The sequence below is a fragment of the Rhinolophus ferrumequinum genome, chromosome 18 (genome assembly GCF_004115265.2).
Source record: "Rhinolophus ferrumequinum isolate MPI-CBG mRhiFer1 chromosome 18, mRhiFer1_v1.p, whole genome shotgun sequence".
Lineage (NCBI taxonomy): Eukaryota > Metazoa > Chordata > Mammalia > Chiroptera > Rhinolophidae > Rhinolophus > Rhinolophus ferrumequinum.
Window position 1 is genome coordinate 58,794,650 of NC_046301.1, and position 20,761 is coordinate 58,815,410.

Here is a 20,761-nt window from a genome sequence, read left to right on the forward strand (position 1 = left end):
ACTGCTGGCTTCCTCCTGTCCGGCGCAAAGATGAACGGTGTTGGCGGGGACCAGTTTAGAGGCGCCAGCTGCCCAGACCTTCATGAAGCTGGGCAGAGGGCTGAGTGAGGGCTTGGAGTGACGGGGTGTCACTGGCTGGGCGCCCTGCCTGAGCCCCGGCAGCTCCAGGCCTCATCACACATCCCTGCCTGCTCACAGACAAGTAAGATTCTAAAACAACAACAAACGAAAAACGAGATGCTTTTGTCTCCCTCAGTGTGTTTCGGTTCTGAGAAAAAGAACGTTTTGTTTTTAAAGCCACAAATCTAGAAAACAACTTTGGGGATTTTTTTCCTTTTCTTTGTTTTCCTTTTTTTCTTGAGTTTTTTTTTTAAACAATAGGTATTTATAGAAAGAACCTCACAAAGGTGATTTATGTACAGAAGTCACAATCTCAAAGGCTGCTCAGGAGGCAGGCAACGCAGTAGCACCTTTTCGAGAAGAAGAGCTTACGTGGTTTACGAATCTGAGTAGTGGGGGTGGCGCGAGCCCCAGCCGGCCCCACAGAGCCCGTGTGGCCCTGCTCCCTGAGTCTGGGGGCCGCATGTCGGCGTCCTGCTCGCTGCTGTCCCCGCAGAGCACGGAGGTAGCCTCTGGGGGCTGGGGAGGCGAGGACAGGAATTCACAGCAAGCCAACGCCAGGGCCCGCCGCCGCCTGCCTTGCTGGGCTGAGGGGTGGCCAGGCGGCCGGCTGTCCTAGAAGGGGGCTCCGGGGCGGCACTGAGCCTGCAGGAGGCTCTCCATGAAGGCCAGGTAGTCCGCATTCCGCCCTGAGCCCTCAGGGGCGTGCGGGGTGCTCACCCGTGGGCGCTTGGCGGCCTTCACCTCTCCCGAGAAGACGCTTTCCTGAGGCGCCCCCGTGCTGACCGACTGTGGGAGACCAGATAGCACAGGGGTTAGTGCAGAAAGGGGTGCTATGGACCGAAGGTTTGTGTCCCCCTAAATTCCTATGCTGAAGCTCTACCCACGAATGTGATGGTGTTAGGAGCTGGGCCTTTGGGAGGGGATCACGCCCTGAGGGTGGGGCCCCCGTGAATGGGATCAGTGCCCTTGTAAAAGAGACCCCCAGAGAGTGTGCACTCGCTCTCCCCCACTCCCTGCCACGTGAGGACACCGTGCCAATGGCTTGACCTTGGACTTCCAGCCTCCAGGACTGTGAGAAATAACCTTTGTTGTTTACACCGCCCAGTCTAGCAGCCCGAATGGACTGAAACAGAGGCTCCACTTGGGCACCTAGCTGGAGCAAATGGCCCACCCTGCTGAGGGCCAAGGACCCTGGGCCACTGTCCTTCAGCCAATGACCTTCCAAGAGGGACAGCCAATCACTGGGGGTGGCCTCTCAGCACTGCTGCCTACAATCCTGTGTGCAAGTTTCCCAGGTGGGCACAATCTCTATACCCCAGCCACTGGCCCCCTAGAAGGGTGGATGGCTAGCCTGGTCTGTCCCACCAGATGGCAGCTATGGGGAAAGGCTATGCCATGCAGAGGGAGAGAGGGAGGGAAATGCGGCTACTTGTCTGTTTGGCAATTCCTGTCCTTCCCTGAGGAAACCCGCATCTGAGGTCAGCTGTGCGACCCCCACTGCTCTTACTTTGAGCTTATTCACCCACGGCCACAGCTGCCTGCTCCTCAAAACCTGGTTTTTGGATTAAACACGGAAAGAAATAAAACTGCAGCTGGCCGGGAGAAAAGGCAGTCACATCCCGCCTCCGGGACTCATTGTTCCCTTTGTAAAGGGATGAGCTTCGGAAAAGTGTTTCTTTTGCACCGCCAACCCTAGAGCTCAGATTTTGTGCACAGGCAGCGGGCACTCGGGTGCTGGATGCGTCACAATGCGCCTGGTGGACCTGCTGGTGCAGGTTTATCTCCTGCTGGTTGTCACGGGGAAGGGCAGGCCCTCCAACCTGCCCCCACAGGCTGGCTGTGAGGAGCTGCCCTCAGCTGCCTCCCACTGGGAGCAAGGGCCATGGCAGGGAGGGCAAGGCCACCAAGGGCTTCTGGGCAGCGCCTCAGCCTGGCTTTGGCTTGGTCACTTACCAGCCGTGACCGGACCCTCTTAGGCAGCTCCTCGTCCAGGGTGAAGATGTCACCGCGCTTGACTGTCAGCTGGGACCCATCCTCAAATTCCACCTGCAAAGGGGCACAGTTATCAGGGCAGTGCCTCAGCACCACGGGCCCACCCCATCTTTACCGAGGTCCCACCACCCACGGTGGCCACTGCTGGGGAAAGTACCAGACAACTGGAGGCCCCTTCCAGCTTAAAAACATAACAAGCCCCCTGACCTCCTAAGTTAGGTGGGCAAAGGTCGACCAGCCCCCCACAGGAATGCACGCGGGACCAAACCCCGCCTGCGACCCTTGCCTGTGTCCGGTATCAGGAAGGCAGGACCCCGCTCACCTGATAGATATGACTGGTCATAGAGGAAATGAACTTGGCCTTGTAGATGTTGCCATCAGTCCACCGGAGTTCAACAAACTCCCCCTCAGGTGGGGGTCCCAGCCGGGCACAGTCTCTGCTCTGTGGAGGAAAGAACGTGGCGGGCGGTGAGGCGGCGGGGCTCTGGGCACGGGCGCCCGTGGTCTGTCGGGCTCGGACCCTCCCCATGCCACGCTGCCTGTGCTTTAACGGTAACGAAGCTCCCACGTGAGAGACGTTTGCAGCAAGGAGGCCAGTGGCGCTCTCTGCCTGAACTCTGAAGGCAAGTGGAGCAAACACACAGGACCGGGTGTGGCGGGGGCCGCCCCTGCTGCAGGCTCTGGACTGACCATGCTTTCTGCTCTGCTTCTGCTTCCCCTCGGGGGCCCAGGAACCGGACCTGTCCAGTGGGCTCACAGGTGACCCACCTCCCAGCTTCCGAAAGGCAGCGCCCACCCTGCGCCCGCCCGCAGCTCACAGTAATGCTCTCCGGGTACAGGTTGTCACTGTAGGACCCGTCATCAAAGTTCACTTCGTAGAAGGTCTGTGTGGTGGTGCCAATGACACGGCACCGGTAATAAAGCCCGTTGCGGTTCTTGGTGATGACCACCTGGCCTAAGGACACGGCCCTCAGGAACTGGACCTGGGGGCGGAGAGGGCCGCGTCAAGCAAGGGCAGGCGGGCAATGCGAGGGAGGAGGGAGGGCCGGGCACTCACGGTGTGGCCCCCCGACTTGTGCTTGAAGCAGGTGATGGAGACGACGTAGGGCCAGTCGTCCGGCTCCATGAGCACCCCGGCGGCATGCGCACAGGTCACGTGGAAGGAGGTGGAGCAATGCTCGCAGGAGCACTGGATGCAGGCGCCAGAAACCTTCTTCATCCGCTTCCGGCAGTACACGCATTTCTGGGGAGTCACGAGAGGAAATGGGGCTCTGGCCAGCGCCTCGGACCAGGGGGCTGGGAGCCCTCCCACTGGGCCCTTAGGACTGTCTCCTGGGAGTGAACCCCGAGAGCCAGGACTGAAAGGCAGAGACTCCGGCAGACTGGCCTTGGCTGGAGGTACCCTGGGAAAAGCCTGGGGAATCGACTTGGCCAGAAATCTTGACCATGGCAGAGAGTCCCCCAAACCACCCCGCCTGTGGCTCCCTGCCAACCCCCAGGAGCACTTCCAGGATTCTTCTACACTCTAGTCCTCTGCAGAGCTGTCTGGAACAGGCACCAAAGAGCCACAAAGTGAAATACAATTTAGCCCCAAAAAAGCATGACGCACCAACAGTCACTACAACGTGGACGGACCTTGAATACCCGGGGCTCAGTGACAGAAGCCGGACACACAAGGCCACACAGTGTGTGATTCCATCTATGTGAATGAAGTGTCCAGAACAGGCACGTCCACAGAGACAGGAGATGGGTTAGTGATTGTCAGGGGCTGGGGATGGGGTGGGGAATGACTGTTGATGGGGAGAGGGTGTCATCTGGGGTGGTAGAAAAGTCCCAGAATTAGAAGTGACAATTGTCTAACTTTGTGAATATAAAAACGCCACTGAATTGCTCACTCTGAAATAGTGAATTCTATCTGCATTCGGAATACAAGGCACTGCAGGCTAACCTCCTGCATGAAGAGGAGCCTCTGAGTGAGCTCTTTCACGCCAGTCAGGGGGTCCGTGCTGCGGAAATGCCCCCCTGCCCTGGGTGACCTGCTCCTGTGGTGTCAGCATCCAGGGCCACTCCCATGCCCCCGCTCAGCAGTTGCCAGGCCCGTTGAAGCCCGTCACTCCGGGCATTTAATAAGTGGCTTTTATCGCTCTGTAAACCATGTTCAAAAGCCAGATAAGCACAGTGGCCAAGGGCGCCGCCGGACCGGTCGATGGCAATGAGATCTCATTATTAAACTGTCAATACCTAATTCTCCCGCTGGCCTGCAGGCCAGGCACTGACATACAACATGCTCCGCAGGCGTTAACCCTCAAATCCCGGGCCTTCCACAGAATAGAGGTAAGCACAGCCGCCCGAAGCCCCGGAAGGAGTCGTCCTTCCTCCAAGCCAGCAGGCGCACATTCTCTCGCAAATGTCACCTGCCCCACTGCAGAGGCCCAGAAGAAATCCGCCAGCCAAAAGTGACACTCAGCACGATTCATTTCCCACCACGGGTGGCAGCTCCATATTCTGAGTTTCTGCATCATGCAGAATGTGGGCCAGGCCCCCACCGTGCCATTTGTCAGGAGCCCAGCACAGGGCATGTCTAGTGTCTGGGGTTTTCCAGGACCCATCCCAGCCTGGTGGGGGGTGAGCGCATGGCTCAGGCCACCAGACAGACGGGGCCATCCCCTGCTCACCATGACTCCCCAAGCACCCACACCCAGCAGCCGGAAAGTCCAGTGGATAGATGGATGGAAGATGACCAGCAGTGACTGTCCTCGAGCCTGTGGCCTGTGTGTGACCCCAGGAAGCTGGGTGGGCAGCGGGGTAAGCAGGAGTTAACCGCTGGCTTCCTTGCGTGGGTCCATTAGGCAGTACAAGCGAGCCTCGTGTAAAAGGATTTTTAATTCATCGTTACAAGTGCGGGTAATGAAGAGGCTGCAAGCTGGAAATGTCAGCTGATCCATAAAGCGTCTGGGGGAGGATGGATCACGGGCTGCGGGCCGCACCATCACTCCCCCTGAATGATGAAGCCTCTCGCGCCTGTAACCACCCGCAGGCCGGCAGCCCCTTCCTGCTGGCCTGTCTGGGCCTGGCGCTGGCCACTGGTGCTCCGTGAGTGAGGACCCCGACCCCACAGGATCCCGCCAGTGCCCACTCAGCCCTACCCGGTAGCGCCGCACCCATAAGCTCGAGGTTGAATGTCTCTGTTCCTTCCCACAAGACTCCCCACCAGGCCCACTGCCCGCAGCCCAATTTCTCTGCCTCCTGCCCTCCGTGGGCCTGGAGGAGTGCCAATACCCCCGACGGCCCCAGGCAGCTGGGAAATAAAGGGGGCAGGAAAAGCAGCCAGGACGCTCGCTGTCAGGCGCCCCAGCCAAGGGCCCAGCCCCCAGGTGCCACGCGATGCCACCGTCAGAGCTGCCACCGCCATATCCCTGAGCGGGGACACGTCCCCAGCAAGGCTGCCACACACTCCCAGCAATGATGAACCTGAGAGCAGGGGCCGGTGCTCAGACAGCACGTTCGGCGCCTTCCAGCGAGGCCCAGTCAGCACGCACCATGCAGGGCCTACAGACGGCAAGGCGCAGGCACAGAGGTGCGAGGCCCAGGGTTGGTGGTGGCCGAGCTGGGATGGAAGCCAGCTCTCGTCCATTGTCACACTCGGCCCAGGACGCCTGGTGCCCTAGAGGCTCCCCAGGGGTGACTGTTATTAGCGAGAGCACTCCTGCCAAGGACGACCACACGCTCCGTAGAGGGGGGAGATCTATCTGCACCAAGAGAGGCCAACAACTCCACAGAAAACACACAACCCTATTTCAACATGGGCGAAGGGCCTGGAGAGACATTTCTCTTGAGAAGACACACAGGTGGCCTACAGGTACATGAAGAGGTGCTCATGGAAACCATGAGATCTCATCGCAGGCAGTCATCAGGAAGACGAGAGGTACCAAGGGCTGGCGAGGACGTGGAGAAAAGGGAACCCTCCCACACTGCTGTGGGAAGTCCACTGGTGGAGACACTATGGAGAACAGTACGGAGGTTCCTCAAAAAATTAAGACGAGAACTGTCACGCACCCCAGTCATTCCACTTCTGGGTATATGTGCGAAGGAAAGGAAAACAGGATATTGAAGGGTATCTGCACCCCCTTCAGTGTGGCACTTAATGGCCAAAACATGGAACGAACCCAAGTGCCCACTGAGGGATGAACGAATGGGTAAAGAGGATGTGGTCCATGCACACAACGGAGTTGTCTTCAGCCACGAGAAAGAAGGAAACCCTGTCACTTGTGACCACGTGGGTGGACCTTGAGGGCATTATGCTCAGGGAGAGAAAATAGACGCAGAAGGACAAGCGGCAGGAATCCACTGATAGGAGGTCCACACATCCATCAGACTCAGAGGAGACGAGAGGGGTGGGGGCTGCAGGAGGGGGCGTTGCTAGGAACAGGTACCCAGCTCCAGTTACGCATGTTGGATATATTCTAGAGCTCTGCCATGTAATGTGTTGCCTGCACTTAACAAGACTACACTGTGCACTTAATAATTTGTTCAGATGGAAGATCTCATGTTGAGTGTTTTTACCAGAATTTTTTATTTTTTAAAAGAGGAGCCCGTGGGGCGGCCGGGTGGCTCAGTTGGTTACAGAGTGAGCTCTGAACAACAGGGATGCTGGTTCGATTCCCACATGGGCCAGTGAGCTGCGCCCTCCACAACTAGATTGAAGACAACGAGCTGCCACTGAGCTGCTGGACAGGCGGCCGGATGGCTCAGTTGGTTAGAGCACGAGCTCTCAACAACAAGGTTGCTGGTTCAATTCCCTCATGGGGTGGTGGGCTGCGTTCTCCCACCCCAAGTAGATTGAAAACGGCAACTGAACTTGGAGCTGAGCTACGCCCTCTACAATTAAACTGAAGGATGACTTGGAGCTGATGGGCCCTGGAAAAACACACTGCTCCCTAATACTCCCCAATAGAAAATTTAAAAAAAAAAAAAAAAAGGAGCCCGTTAGATAACATGAAAAGTACAGGGCAGAGTGCATATGGCTTCTGCTTATGAAAAAGGTAGAAATGGTCTGCTAGTTTACGTGCAAAGTGTGAGAAGGGCATCTCTGCACAGAGATCAGAGAGCTAGGAGCCCACCACGCCGCAAGGGGAGACTTGCTTTTCTCTGGGCACCTCTGTACCTTCTGACTTTTGTACTTCCACCCTTGTGACCTATTCAAGAATACATGTGGCCAAACTGAAATGGGTAGTGTGTGGATTCCTGCCCTGCCCCCGCCATCGCAGGACAAGACTGCAGGGGACCTACCAGCTTCCACCGCTGCTCGGGGATGGCGCTAATGTCGACAGGGTGGCGCTCCATCACGTTCAGGAACCGCACTTCCGGAACCGCGATGGCGCAGATCACGTGGATCCACCTGGGGGGAAGGGTCCGGGGTCATGGGTGAGCCCTAACCCCACGGTCACCTCATTCTGTGGACACTGCCCCCGTCCACGATGCTGCTGCTGGCCGGTCAGGGTTTACAGGACCTTAAAGGACAGTCTGGGCACTTGTTTGCTCCTCCTGGTTCCCACGCTGCCAAGTCAAGGCCCTGAGGAGGGGCTGACCACCCGCAGGACACACCCCAAGAGGAGCAGCGCCCTCCACCCACCTCTTGTCGGTCGTCATCTGCAGGGCGCCTCCCCGGAGGTTGCACAGGCAGCACTCCTACAGGAACCAGACAAGCGCAGGGTGAGGGGCGCAGGGACAGGGCTGTCCCCTCCTGCCCTGGGGCCTGGGCCATCCCCCGCCTGCAGTCCTTACATTTCAAACTAGCGGCCACCGAAGGGATGGGCTGGTAGTGCGTCGGGCTCCACCCCCTCACTGCTCAGGTGAGGGAACCAAGACCCAGGGAGGCGAGGCCACCAGCCCAGGGTCACCCTTCGGGATCACAAGCCTGGGGCTTAGGCCTGGCTCCCCCACGGGGCTGGACAGCTCTCAGAGCACCACCCCAGCTGCAGGGGCGAGTTACCGCAGTCCAGGCGTGGGCCGCGCACCGGGAACACGTCCAGCCCTCGTTGACCAGCTCCGGTCGGATGCCGTAGCAACCTGAAAGGCAGCAGAGGGACGCATCTGTCACCGTGGCTGCACCAGAGCTTAACGGGGCCTTCTGGAATCCAGCCTCAGCACTGAGGGTAATTACTCTCACTGCCCTCTCTACCTCAATCCAGGCCACTGCACATGGAGCGGGGGTAAGATCTGGAAACAGATGCCGGGAGGGGGAGCAGGGCCCGCTTGCAGGAGCCCCTGAGGGCCTGCTCAGTCTGGATGCCTCGCCGCCCCCACCCAAGCTCTGCTGGGAAAGTGACCAAGTAGTTGTGTGCCATGCAAAGTGGGCCTCGTGGACACTGGAGTTTGGAGTGGCAGGGCTGGCCAGGCAGGCCAAGGGTTCCAGCAGAACAGCTACTTCTGAAAGCCCAAGTCAGAGGCTCTGGGTCATCAAGGCAGTTTGCTCTGGAGCGTGGTCATGGTTCAAAAAGGGGAAGAAGGCACTGAGGAGGGTGTGGACAGAGGGTCATGCCCCGGAGCAACGGGCAACGCCTCACCCTGCGTCCACTGCCCCGCAGGACAGCAGAAAGGTGGCACTCTGTCTCCACGGAGGCCCCAAGGGACAACAAGGTACCCAAGAGCCTGTACTGGCCCCCTGCTCTGTCCCCTGGGGCACTCAGCCAGAGTCAGGGCGGGGAGTGGGGGGGCTGGCTCCTGGAGGAAGTGGAGGCTCCGCCTCCCTCCAGAGCCAGGTCTCAAGGAAGATGCCTGTGTGAGCCTTCTGCGTCTCAAGGTCACTGAGCAAGGCGCCTCTCCCCGCGCCCTGACCACAGTGGTCCCCCAGGAGCCTGCCCGGAGCATGTCTCATACCAGGCCCAGCGTGGTCGAGCCAACAAGCTCCCAGACAGGAGACAAAATGAGCCCAGAGCAGCCTCTGTGGGGACAGAGGGACAGAACCCTTCGGCTGCCTGCCTCTGTGGGGAGCGGGGGGGGGGGGGGGGGGGGGGGGGGGGGGGAGCGGCACATGGAATTAAATGGCTGCAGAGCCTTCCTTCCTTCCTTCCTGGAGCTTGGTCTCCCATTCACTGCCCCTCACACCTGAGGAAGGGGAAGACACCCATTCTCTTGTCTTGGGCTACAGTCTGGGCTTTAGGGTCTGGGGGCGGGTGGCCACTGACGGCCGAGATAAATCAGACCCCCAGACCACTCTAGAATCTCAGCTTTACAATCACTCTGGCCGCAAAGCGCAGTTTAAAATCGTCGCGGCACCTGAGGGTACCCACTAACTTCCTGCTTCCTCCTGGGCCCCAGAGGCAGAGCAGGGCTCAGCAGAAGAGTCCCGAAGGAGGCTGACCACGCAGGTCCACCTGGGCCAGGAAACAGGTAGGACATCTGCCCCTGAAGGTCCCACGATGCCAGGTCCGGGGGGACAGCCCGAGACAGCAGCCCAGGGAAAAGGGGCTCCCTGCTGCACAGACACGGAGCGCAGAGCTGCACCCGGCGGAGCCCGCAGCCCCCTCGGCCACCTGCCCGTTGCCCGGCCCCACTCACTGGCGTGGACCTGCAGGCAGCACTTGGCACAGGTGATTAGTAGGCTGGTCCCGTCGTCGCCGATATAGGAGTTGGCAGGGAGTGGCTCCGTGTTCTCAGCACTGGAGGTGAAGCACATCTCGGGGATCAGCGGCCGTGTCTTCTGGCCGCTTTTGGAAGGCAGCACAGAGGAGCCCTCCCCCAGGGAGGCCTGGGGGGCCTCCTTCTCTGTCTGTAGGGACTGCAGAAAGGGCGCGCCCTCAGTGCAAAGCCCAGCTCGGGGCCACCTGACATCGGGGAAGCAGGCCACGTGGGGCCATCCTTGCCGCTGCCCTCCGCCCACCCCTCACGCAGCTTCTATATCCAAACAGCCCCGGCCTGCCTCCCACCTCTCCAGCTGCTGCACTGCCACCTCCTACCAGGACACCTGCAGCTGCCCCGCAGGGAGTCCCCAGTGCACCCGCCCCACCCTCCCAGCCCCCACCGTCCTTTCCCAAATAGATCCTGTCCATGGGGGTCACAGGACACAGACCTCGGGGCAGCTCAGCTAATGTGTGCAGAGCACCAGGCACTGGGCTAGAATATGGGACCCGTAAAAGCAAGTGAGACCTGGCCCTGTTCTCCAGGAAACTCCCAGTCCAGGTACCGATTAACATAGAGGCCAATAAGCAAGAGCAGAGGGGGCTGTCCCAGAGCCAGCCTGGGGACAGCAGGACTGGGAAGGCTTCCTGGAAAAGATGGCAAATGAGTGGGCTCAAAGAATGAACAGAAAGCTGTCTGGCAAGGCAGAGGGCTGGGGAGACCCTGGGGGCCATCGCAGAGCACAGCGCTGCTGTGGGGAGGGGGTGGTAGATGTCACCGCTGAGGAAGGCCGTGGGGGTGGGGTGGGGCATGTGGCCAGGCGGGGGCTGTGGTGAGCCTGGCGGAGTCTCGGCCAGGTAGCGCATGGCCAGAGTGGCCTCCCAAACGCCCGTTCCGGCCACAGTGAGGTGCCACCAGGAACGGGAGGCCTGTACCAGAGGAGAAGGCTAGAAGGCAGGCAGGGGTCAGGGCGTGGAGAGGGTGACAAGGGGAGGGTGACAAGGGGAGGAAACGAGGTAAGAGGGAAAGCAGACAGGACCTGGCAGCTGATGGCACAGGGCAGAACATGGGGAGAGGCCCGGTTCCCAATGGTCTGGAAAATACAGGACACTGGGTGCCGGGCTCAGAGGTGTTGGTGTCCCACTCAGGGCATGTGGTCTTTGCTCTGGCCCCAGCCTGCCTTTGGGACTTGGCCAGTCACAGCCTGCCCCTTCTGGGCCCCCAGCCTGCGTCCCCCCCAGGACGTGCTGAGGAGCTTTCTGAGGACAGCGGCACCTCACGTTGTCTCCCCACCCATCAGATGTCCCATTTGTTTGCTCATTGACAAGTCACCTTCAGACGGAACTCAGGAACTGGACCCTCTCCCTGCGGCCCCCACAGGAGAGGCTCCAGCGCACCCTTCTGCCTGCCACACTGCGCTGTCCCACCCCGCCTGTCCCACCCCGGCGTCCAGGCTCAGCGGATCCCACTGTGGCTCCTTCAGCACATGGGTTCTTCATCCCATCACCAGTGCCCGAGTTCCCTTCAGGTAGAGCAAATGCTGGCGCCCGCGGAAGCAGCCTGGCTCTGCCCCGGCCCCGGTGGCCCTGCGAGGCCATGTGGTCACCTGGCTGTACGGGTAGAAGAGGGTGCAGATGGCGCAGTACGGCTCAGTCAGGGCAGCCGCCGCGTTGAATTTCCTCTCGGCCTGGAAGCTGGCCGCCTTGTTCTTCCACTGCAGGGACAGTAGGGACCTCAAGGCCTCAGGGTCACTCACGTCCTCTTCCCCAGAGAAAGGGAAGGCGTCTGGAGCAGAGTGTGTGGGAGAAACGTCAGCTTGGTTAAACTGTGCCCGAGAAGCCACCACCTCTCCCTGACGGGCCTTACTGCCACAAGCTCTCATGGTGACAGGTCCCCACTCCCATGGCGTCTGAGTCTCTCTGCAGACGGGGGCCCCTGGTTCCGTCTGGGGCAGGAGACAGGCTGCGTCAGACCTTGGCTGGTCAAGTGCCGACTCCCAGTGCTCAAAGGAGCCCAAAGAGGAGCACAGCTGAGAGTCAGAGAAGGGGCGGTGATACCCCAAAATCCTACTGAGATGTGGCGGAGGCCACTAAGGATGTTTCTCCCACTCCAGCCTGTCACCACCTGGCCCCTGCTGGCCTCAGTTACCAGCCCCACGCCCCATGTCCCAGTGCTGCATTTCCTGAGTGAGGGAGCTTCAGTGCTCCCTGGGTGCCTGCCCCGAGAAGTGGGGTGCTCACTCCTGAGGCCCCAACCTTCACAGCAACGGGGCCACCACAGCTGATACAACAGCCTTCCTGACGGAAAGGCCAAGGCCCCATGTAGAGCGGCCCCGGCACGTCTGATCTCCCTTGATACGACTTCCACTCCTGGGAGCTCAGCCTTGTGATCCGTGCTGCTTCTAGAACCCTCCTCGCCCTAGCCCTCAAGTTAGATTGAGAATGAAAGAAGCCATCCAGACAATTTTCAAATTCCAAGTGCATCTTAAACGGAAGGCTGAAGCAGAAGATGAAAAATTAGCTTCGCAGGGTTTCTGCCCACGATACAGGGGCTCTCAGCTGCGTGTTAAATAGAAGCTTCTCGTCTCCACCCCTCCGGCTCCAGTTCCTACAACCTACTGTTCTAACCTCTCTCCAAGGCCCATGGCCAGCTCAGCAGCAGGAAGAGTCACTTCTGCGGCAACTGGCCACTCCCCAGCCTTGTCACCCACCTCTAGCCATTAATAATGGGGGTGGGGAATGACGTAAAGATTTCCTCTAGTCACACAAGCAAATAGGGGCTGCCCCCTGCACCTCCCAGCAGCACAGTGCTGTTTCCATGGGCACAGGGAGCACAGAGCTAGGACATCTGCTGGAAATGAACTTGGAAATGAGCTTGTTCTCAGGCCCCATGGAGCTCTGTGAGCGAGTCTATTTTGCAAACCTCAACTTGGCGGGGTGCAGCCACGCTTTTGCCCCTTGCTCACACAGAGCACAGGAGGGGCTGACCGTAGATGGCACACCCGGACTGGGCACATCTTCCCGCTCAATGGCCTATTTGCCTGCTCTGCAAATGTTTGGAAGCCTAGCTCTGTCTAGGCCTGCCATCCGAGCAGATCCAGTGGCTGCGGGAGGATGACGCAGGACCCTTGCCCAGCTGGGGAGACGGGTTGGTATATATATATGCGCAGAGGCCACCAGAGCCGCATGGGGATGGGGCCAGGGTAGCCATCCCAGGCCTGGCGACAGGAGCCATGTCTGCTCAGAGGTGGGGGCAGAGAGCAGGCATATCCCAGGTCAGTCAGCAACGGTCACCACAGTAATGACCTCCCTTCAGCTCTGTGCACCTTCCTCACAGGACCCCTGCGAGGGCCAGCAGCCCACATTTTACAGATGGAGAAGCCAAGTCACAGGAAAGTAAATGGCTCCAGGCAGTAGGCTAAGGTTGGAGCCCAGGCGGGCTGCGGCCTCTCTGTCCCTCACAGGCCACGTTGGACATTTCAATCCTGGGCCCAGCACAAATGAGCTCCCCACAGTGGGAAACAAAGCAGATGGGGTTGGAGGGAACAGAGTCTTGGGGTGGTCCTGTGGGGAGCCCCGCGGGCTGAGTAGGGGGACTGTGTGGGGCTGGGTCTGAGGGCTGGGCAGTCTCGGGACAGACGCTGAGGGCCTGACCTGAGCTGGTGGCAGTGGGGGTACCAGGCAGGGCAGTGGCAGAGGGAGGCGTGGGGGAGGTGCTGGGTGAGAGCAGGTGGCACACACAGCCTGGGGCCCAAGCAGGCAGGGGACAACCTTCTCACTCACCCTCATCACTGGAGGCCTCCTGCTTGACCACGGACAGCGGGGACCTGGTGGGCGGCTTGCCCAGAGGGTGACGGCGGCTCTTCTTGATCTCCATCTTCAATTTGGAAAACGCTGATGGAGCCTGAAGCACAGGACAAGAGGCATCTGTGGGGTGCGGCTCTGAGATGGGAGTAGAGCCCCGCTCAGAGGTGCCTCAGTTTCCTGTCGGGAGTACGAGGCCCCAGGAAGAGGTGGCAGGAGCCACTGTGGTTTCTAGACCACGTGCATGCTGCCAGCCTCTGTGACGAGCCACGGGGCCACTTTGTGAGATGGGACGCTATGGCTGGCGCCCTACCTGCACCTCGCCCGCTGCTCTCCCCTCCTCGGGCCCCGTCAGCTCCATGGGGGCGGCCTGCTCCTTCCAGGTGGGGCTCTTCTGGGCAAAGTGCTCAGACGCCTGCTGGCAGGACACTCGGCTCTTGTCGCACATGGTGGAGCTGGCGCGTGGCACCACGTACAGCATGGGGATGATGGGGCGCAGCTTCAGCTCCAGCTCGTCGCCGGGTGCCTCGGGAGGCACGACGTTGAGGGGTGGCGGCAGGGGGCTCTCCTCAGGGGCCACAGGGCTGGGGGTGAGCACCGGGGGCTCCAGTGGGGGTGGTGGCACCTCCTCAGTGGGGAACTGAGTGAGCGGGGGCGGCGGCAGTGGGGGCAGAAGTGGGTGGTGAGAGTGCAGGGGGCCATGGCTCTTCTTCTTCCGGTCACTCTTAGTCTTCGCGGGCCGCAGCTTGCCCCGTCCATCCTCTGTGGGGAGAGAGGAGAGAACAGTAAGGGCCGACACCCCTGGCCCAGGTGGGAGATGGCTGGAGATGGCAAAAATCCCCTCAGGCCTTCCCCAAAAGAACATAGCCTTCGGGCAAGTACAAAGCACAGCCAGATGACGCTGCCAGCTAGGCAGAAACCGGTCACACCCGAGCCATGGGGGCACCCCCTCTCTTGCCGTCCAGGTTCTGTAGGTGCTCAGAGCACCTTCTAGATTAGCATGAGGTAGAGAAAAGAGACACGTCCTTTCCGAGTGGGGGCCTGAAGCAGATTTGTTCTTTTCAGATATCTGAGTTTTGCATATTGCTACAGTGAACACAAACAACTTGTAGAATTTTTTAAAAAGCAAAGACTCAAACCATAAACCATACATGAGGGGTCACTTGAGTGGAACACGAGCCAGATGGGCCTGACGGGCCCGAACACCCTTCCATTTCCACAGGCCAGCAGGGGTGCATTTCCTGACAGGTGAAGGGTGGGATGGGAGGCAGGCAAAGCGTCTCTTCAGTGGCGTTTTGGGGCCATGTAGGCAGCAGAATCATGGCCCCTGGAGACGTCCACATCTTAGCTGTGGGACCTGACACCGTGACATGACTTTGCAGATGGGATTGTGTTCAGGGAGATGGTCCGGTGGACCCAATATACTAGCAGGGTCCTTCCAATCAGAGGCCCTTTCCCAGTTGTGGTCAGAGAAATGCTGACGATGGAGGAGGGGCCACAAGCCCAGGACGTGGCGCCTCTAGAAGCTGGGAAAGACAGGAGCCTCAGGAAGGAACGAGCCCTGCCCACACCTGGGTTTAGCCCTGTGAGACCCGTCTCACGCTTCTGACCTCCAGGACTGTCAGCAAATCAATGTGTGTGGTCACCATCATGGCAACCCCAGATGGTGACCTGCCTGAGGCCTGTTGTGCTCAGGGTGAGGTGCACACAGCAGCAGAGATCCTGCGCTCCAGGATGACAGAGCCTGGAGCCCTCCGGCCTCGCCTGCCCTGTCAGAGAATGAGCACAACAGCTCGGCCCTCAGCCGTGAAGCCCAGGGTCCCACAGGTTCAGAGCATCACTGAAGAAGGGACACCACCTGGAAACCAGAAGACCCATCATCGGGGTTGTCTGGGACCTAGGGGTTCCTGGACGACCAGGGACGAGGGGTCGTCCTGCTGACAGGACTCGTGAGGCCCAGTGGTATCTGTGCTTGACAGTCTCAGGTTGGGAATAAGGACAAATGGAGGGCAGGCATCTGTCGCTCTCCACGAGAAACTGGTGGCAACAAGAAGCGTGACGAGTTCTGGTTTGCAACATGGTATCTACGTTTATCTCTTGCTATAAAAACCTGTCCATATGTCATCCCCATTCCTCAGCCAAAGACGACGGAATGAGTGCTCATGACCTTGGGTGAGAGTTTGTTCACTTAACCCCTGATCTGCCCTGACCCCAGGAAGGGATGAAGCAAGAACCCCCCCGCCCCTGCCACCAGCAGATACCAGCCTGGCGTGTTGGTAGGAGCTGAATGGCCCCACTCACTGCCCCCAGCCCCCCCCACCCCGCTAGGCCACAGGAAGCTGCGTGGAGGCACCCAGCCCCCTCGTTTCCCGCTCCTCTCCCCCCCACCCCATCTGCACGCTGCAGCACTGGCTGCTGGGACGGCCCACGGTGTTCTTGGCAAGCACACCCTGTGTTTTTCAAGAGAGGCTCCATCAGCCGGAAGGCGACAGGAGCGCTCGCCCCTACCCTGGCCGTGTCCTCTGGTCCTGAGCCTTCCGAGGGCGCCGAGGATTCCTCCCACACCTCTGCCCCACCTAGACGAGCTCTGAGCGCTCCCCAGGTCCCCCTCCCACCAGCTCCGCATGTATCTGGCCAAGTTATATGGCCAAGGAAAGCAAATAACAGACTATCTCTCCCTCCCTTGCAGAAGCTGGAGTTGGATGGCACCCCAGAGATGTGGAGGGGAAGAGAAGCGAAGGGGAGAGACATGGAGCATAACTTGGTAGTGCAGGGTAATGGCAGCATGGCCCCAGGAGGTGACCGGGAGGTGACTGAGGGCCCCTGGAGATCAGCAGCCAGGGCAGCGTTGGTGCTAATTTACAGAAGCAGTGCCGAGGCTGGCCCAAGAGCCCCTGTCCTATTTGTGTAAAAGGCACTTTCGGATAAACGGTTTTGTTCTCTAAGGAAATTCAATATTCCTTCCTCCCTTGTCGTGCAAACTATTGAAAATCACACTGCGTCTCTCAGCCTGAGGAGGGCAGGTCCAATTTACTCTCTGTGCCAGAGGCTCTGCTGTCAAATGCAGACAAGTTCCAGCCTCTTCCTCACGTCTCCCAGGCTCTGCGAAGCCGAGGGGGCACACACCCAGAGGAGACTGACGGGGACAGGCCCAAGGCCAGGAAGACACCTGAGCGCTCTGGCTCTATCCTCGCAGTGGGGACCCTCACGCAGAGGCCGCACTGTGGAACTCAGAGCGCCCCAACCTGCTGGGGCCTGAGGGAACCTCGAAACTGAACAGGGACGTCACACTCAAAGTGCTAAGGGTCCCAGCCAGTCCCTCCCCAGCAGGTCGGCCTCCCACATCCTGGAGTGTGGGGTACAGGGTGGCTGAACGGCAGGGACCCTCGCTTGCAGCAGACGAGCTGAGGCCCTTCTAGTACTTCGGGGTGGGGGGATGTCACAGCTAAGACCCTTTCACTGTTGGATTTTATTGGCCTGCCTGGTTCCTTGGGGTCACCACCCCTTCACTACGGCACCAAAGTTCCCCCAGGGGAGGCACGGAGCCCCTGGCAGCTCTGGACTCCCAAGCTCAACCCCTGCTGCATGCTGGCCACAGAAGAAGGGAGTGGCCTCATGACTGCGGCCCGGTTTAGGGACACTACACCCCCCCACTTCCCATCCCCTGCCCAGCCTGGGTGAGCTGGTCCTGGTCCCCATGGTCTGGCCCACTCTGCATCCTTCCTGTGTGGAGCCTGAGGCTCCGCGACGGTATGTGAGCCCGCTGGACTGTGCTGGGGTGGGGGCATGTGTCCTGTGTGACAGGATGTGTCCCTGAGTGAAATTTGCAGCCCCCCCTCCCCCCCCCCGTAAAGGCCCAGACCGTCTGCTCTCTGCTGGGTGCAGCAGCCTTGCTGCCCTAAAGCCAACGACAAGCTGTCAGGCCACTCCCGGCACCGGTGCTCCATGACAAGGACGGCCCACAGTGGTCCTGCCCACGGCCCTGCACTCCGGTCTCCCCCAGGCTCTGGGGAGCCTCGGTGGGGGGTCCCTCTGGCTGCATGCTGTGCCTGGGAGGCAGGATGGCACTGTGGTGGGCCAGCCCTCCTGGTCCGCCCCCACTTCACCCCCATCTCCTACGGGACAGTGAGAAGAGACAGAGTCTGTGCCCAGCCCCAGGTGGGGCGAGTGCCCTGTGAGACGGCCACAGCCAGGCAGGAGAAGGGAGCCTCTGCTGGCCCAACAAACCAGGGTTGACCTTCCTGCCTTCTGCCCGGGTGAGGAGTGGGCACCAGGCGCAGAGGGAGGCGGTCGATCCATCCCAGACCACCTGGCGGTGGGTGTGGGGTGGTGACACTGGCAGCGAGCTGGCCAAGCAGCCCCCAGGCCTAGCACCACATCAAGCAGCCCAGGGTCCCTCCCACCCCCAGGGGACTTCCTCCTGGGGACACTCACCCGGGCCTCTCCAGGCAGCCCCAGGAGCCCCCCCCCCCCCCCCCCCCCCCCCCCCCCCCCGCAGCGCCTGGATGCTGTTAGAGAGCGCCCAGTGTGTGAGTGACAGGGGCCGTCTCCCTCTGCAAAAACAAAACAAACGCCCTACTGCTCACGCCTGACACGGTCCTTAGCACTTACTGCTTTGAGGAACATTAAGCTGGTATTAAAGGAAGTCTAGAAACCACTTTAAAATCTTCCACTCGCTCCCCCAACATGTGTTTGCTGTCACCCCCGACTGTGAACTCTTATTTATTCGCTGTGCTCTGAGCTGTCTTCCCACCAACGGCTCCAGGGACGACTCCCGGGAAGCTCCTGACCTCAGCCAGGGCGCTCTGGCCGTGGCGGCCACAGCCAGTGCCGCGAAGACACCACTTCCTTTCGAGAGGAGCAGGTGTTTGGGGAGACCCCCCTACCTCGCTCCTCCTCCTTGGGAACGAGGCTGTTGTGGGACAGGGGGCCCTGCCGGCCCTGAGCAGACACCACCTCGGAATGGCCCCCCTCTGCCCGGGGTCCTCTGGGAGCTGATGGAAGCCACAGCCCCGGGGTCCTGCACTACGGCCCCACCACATGAGACTGCAACCATCACGGGCCTGCCGCCCTGAAGCCCTTTGGGAAAAGTCCTGGGGGTCCTGGGATGAGACTGTGGAAGGGGTTGCAGACGCCAGACGGCTGGGAAAGAGGGCGCGTGTCCTCCACATCCCCTTCTCTGTGGCTTGTTTTTTTGCCTACAGCACATGATTTACTCTCAAGGGACACAGAACCTCCTGTTTAGGTGGCAAGCTGGGGAAGCATCCCCCAAGATACAAGGCTCTGGGTCCAGGGGCCCACCTTGGAGAGCTCATTATTCACCCATCACAGCCCGAGCTTGACCACCCAACTGTCTCATGGACCATGCATTCGGTCGTATTTCTTATATCCCGGAGCACGTACCACACACGACACAGGAAGCTGCCTCTCCCAACTCCCTCACAGGACACCCCTGGGGGCAACCCACCACTTTCTATCCCGTCTCGGTTGGACTGTTTATTCTCTGTTATGGACTGAACTGTGCTGCCCCCCAAATTCCTGTGCTGAAGTCCTCAGAAGGTGGCCTTATTTAGAAAGAGTCGTTGCAGATGCCATGAGCCCAGATGAGGTCATCAGGGTGGCCCGAATCCAATGTGACTGGTGTCCTTCCACGAGAGGGACATGTGGGCAGGGAGGCACAGGGAGGGAAGGTGGAGACGGTCCTCTACAAGCTAAGGAGGCCCAGAAGGAAGCAGCCCCACCAACTCCCTGACCGTGGACCTTCGGCCTCCAGACCGTTGAGATGATAAACTGCTGTTGGAGAGATAGATCCCCGTCTGCAGTGCTGGTGGGCGGCCCGAGCAGACGCAAACGCTCCCTCAACCGTCCACGCTCTGCTTTGCCGAGTGTCCTGTCTTTAAGTGAATGGGACCTCATGCATACGTGCCCCCCGTGATATTTGAGGCCACGTCTGAGAGACCTCAGGGGAAGAACGGTGGCCTTCACGTCTCCCACCCGCCGTGGAGGAAGGTGTCCTCTGTCCTGTGAGTTGACGGCCAGTCTCCAGACCTCCTTTCTTCCACCTCTCTCCCTCCATCTGCAGTTAGGTCAACACCCCCCAGGATCCTGAAAGGAGCTGCGAAAACCCCTAAATAATTGGTACGTTCACCGGGGGAGTCTTCCCAACACACATGGCTCCATTTACTTAGCAATTCTTGGCTTTTCATCGTCCACAAAGGCCTCTTATTTTCTGTGAGCCTTGTTCCAAGACACATTACGCTCTGGCTGCTTTTATTGTAAGTGGCGCCCTGCAGATGACGCTGTCTGTCCACAGCTGGTCCATGGGAATGACACCGGGCTTCTGCGTATGGGGCTCACGCACCTCAGTGACTTAATGTCTCAGTCCCGGACCCCTTTCTATGTAGGGGATCGCGCCCACACCCAGCCACTGATGGCACGTGCCTTCTCTCCCACTGGGCACCTTTCCTCTCTTGCTTTCTGGGCTGTCCAGACCTGTGTGGGCTGAGCAGCTCTGTGACGTGCTCCTGGGCCATGTGGGCAGGCACCAGCACTCAATTCAACCGGAAACTCTCCGCTTGTCCTCTGGTGAGCGCCTGGGGGTCCCCCTCAGGGCCACTCACCCTTCCAGCTAGGGGACACAGCCACTCCCTAACTGTGGCCCTCAGCACCAGCCTGTAGGTATGTCGTGGGGCATGTGCCTGCCTTGGACTGCGCCTCATGGATCCCTCTGAGACAGGCAGGACCATGCTGGGTGCACACATTCCAAGACAGCCACGAAGAGGGAAACCAAGGACCCGAGCAGAACCTTCTCGTGACTTACGGCCTGTGACCAGGGCCTGAGGCACCACTGTGGGGGTGAGCTGCCCTCCAGGTCCCCTTTACTGACGCCTCAAAATGGCCAGAGAAGAGAGGGCTCCACCTCTACCCTGGGGAGAAGCTGCTATATGCCAATGTGGGAGGAGCTGAAGCTATAAATTAGGAAAACGAAACCAGCCATAAAAAAGAAAAGGAAACACTGTCAAACACGGGAGTGGGAACCTTTAAAATGCTCACAGATTAATATTCCAGGGTGAAAGGGCCCACGATGCATGAAGGGCACGTTTCTCAGACACCCCCACCTCGACCCCAACGGGGTCTGCCAGCTAGGCAGGGGGCCGTCCCCACCACTGGCTCCAATGTCTGGCCACAAATAGCAGGCTGTCCTGTTTCACAATGAGGCAGAT

The 20,761-nt window shown here is 59.7% G+C and overlaps 1 protein-coding gene across 2 annotated transcripts in view; it reads right to left on the minus strand.

The window, feature by feature from the left end:
- Window positions 1-735: 735 nt before the first annotated feature.
- Window positions 736-20,761, minus strand: part of KDM4B (lysine demethylase 4B) — a 93,729-nt gene continuing 73,703 nt past the window's right edge. For both annotated transcript variants that reach the window (XM_033134159.1, XM_033134158.1), the window contains 12 exons: window positions 13,852-14,300; window positions 13,518-13,638; window positions 11,342-11,520; window positions 9,676-9,895; window positions 8,108-8,184; window positions 7,748-7,803; window positions 7,405-7,513; window positions 3,173-3,358; window positions 2,934-3,098; window positions 2,438-2,557; window positions 2,077-2,169; window positions 736-909 (listed from right to left, as the gene is read on the minus strand). In XM_033134159.1, the coding sequence (XP_032990050.1) occupies window positions 736-909; window positions 2,077-2,169; window positions 2,438-2,557; window positions 2,934-3,098; window positions 3,173-3,358; window positions 7,405-7,513; window positions 7,748-7,803; window positions 8,108-8,184; window positions 9,676-9,895; window positions 11,342-11,520; window positions 13,518-13,638; window positions 13,852-14,300 (1,949 nt within the window). The remainder of the gene's footprint in view (window positions 910-2,076; window positions 2,170-2,437; window positions 2,558-2,933; window positions 3,099-3,172; window positions 3,359-7,404; window positions 7,514-7,747; window positions 7,804-8,107; window positions 8,185-9,675; window positions 9,896-11,341; window positions 11,521-13,517; window positions 13,639-13,851; window positions 14,301-20,761) is intronic.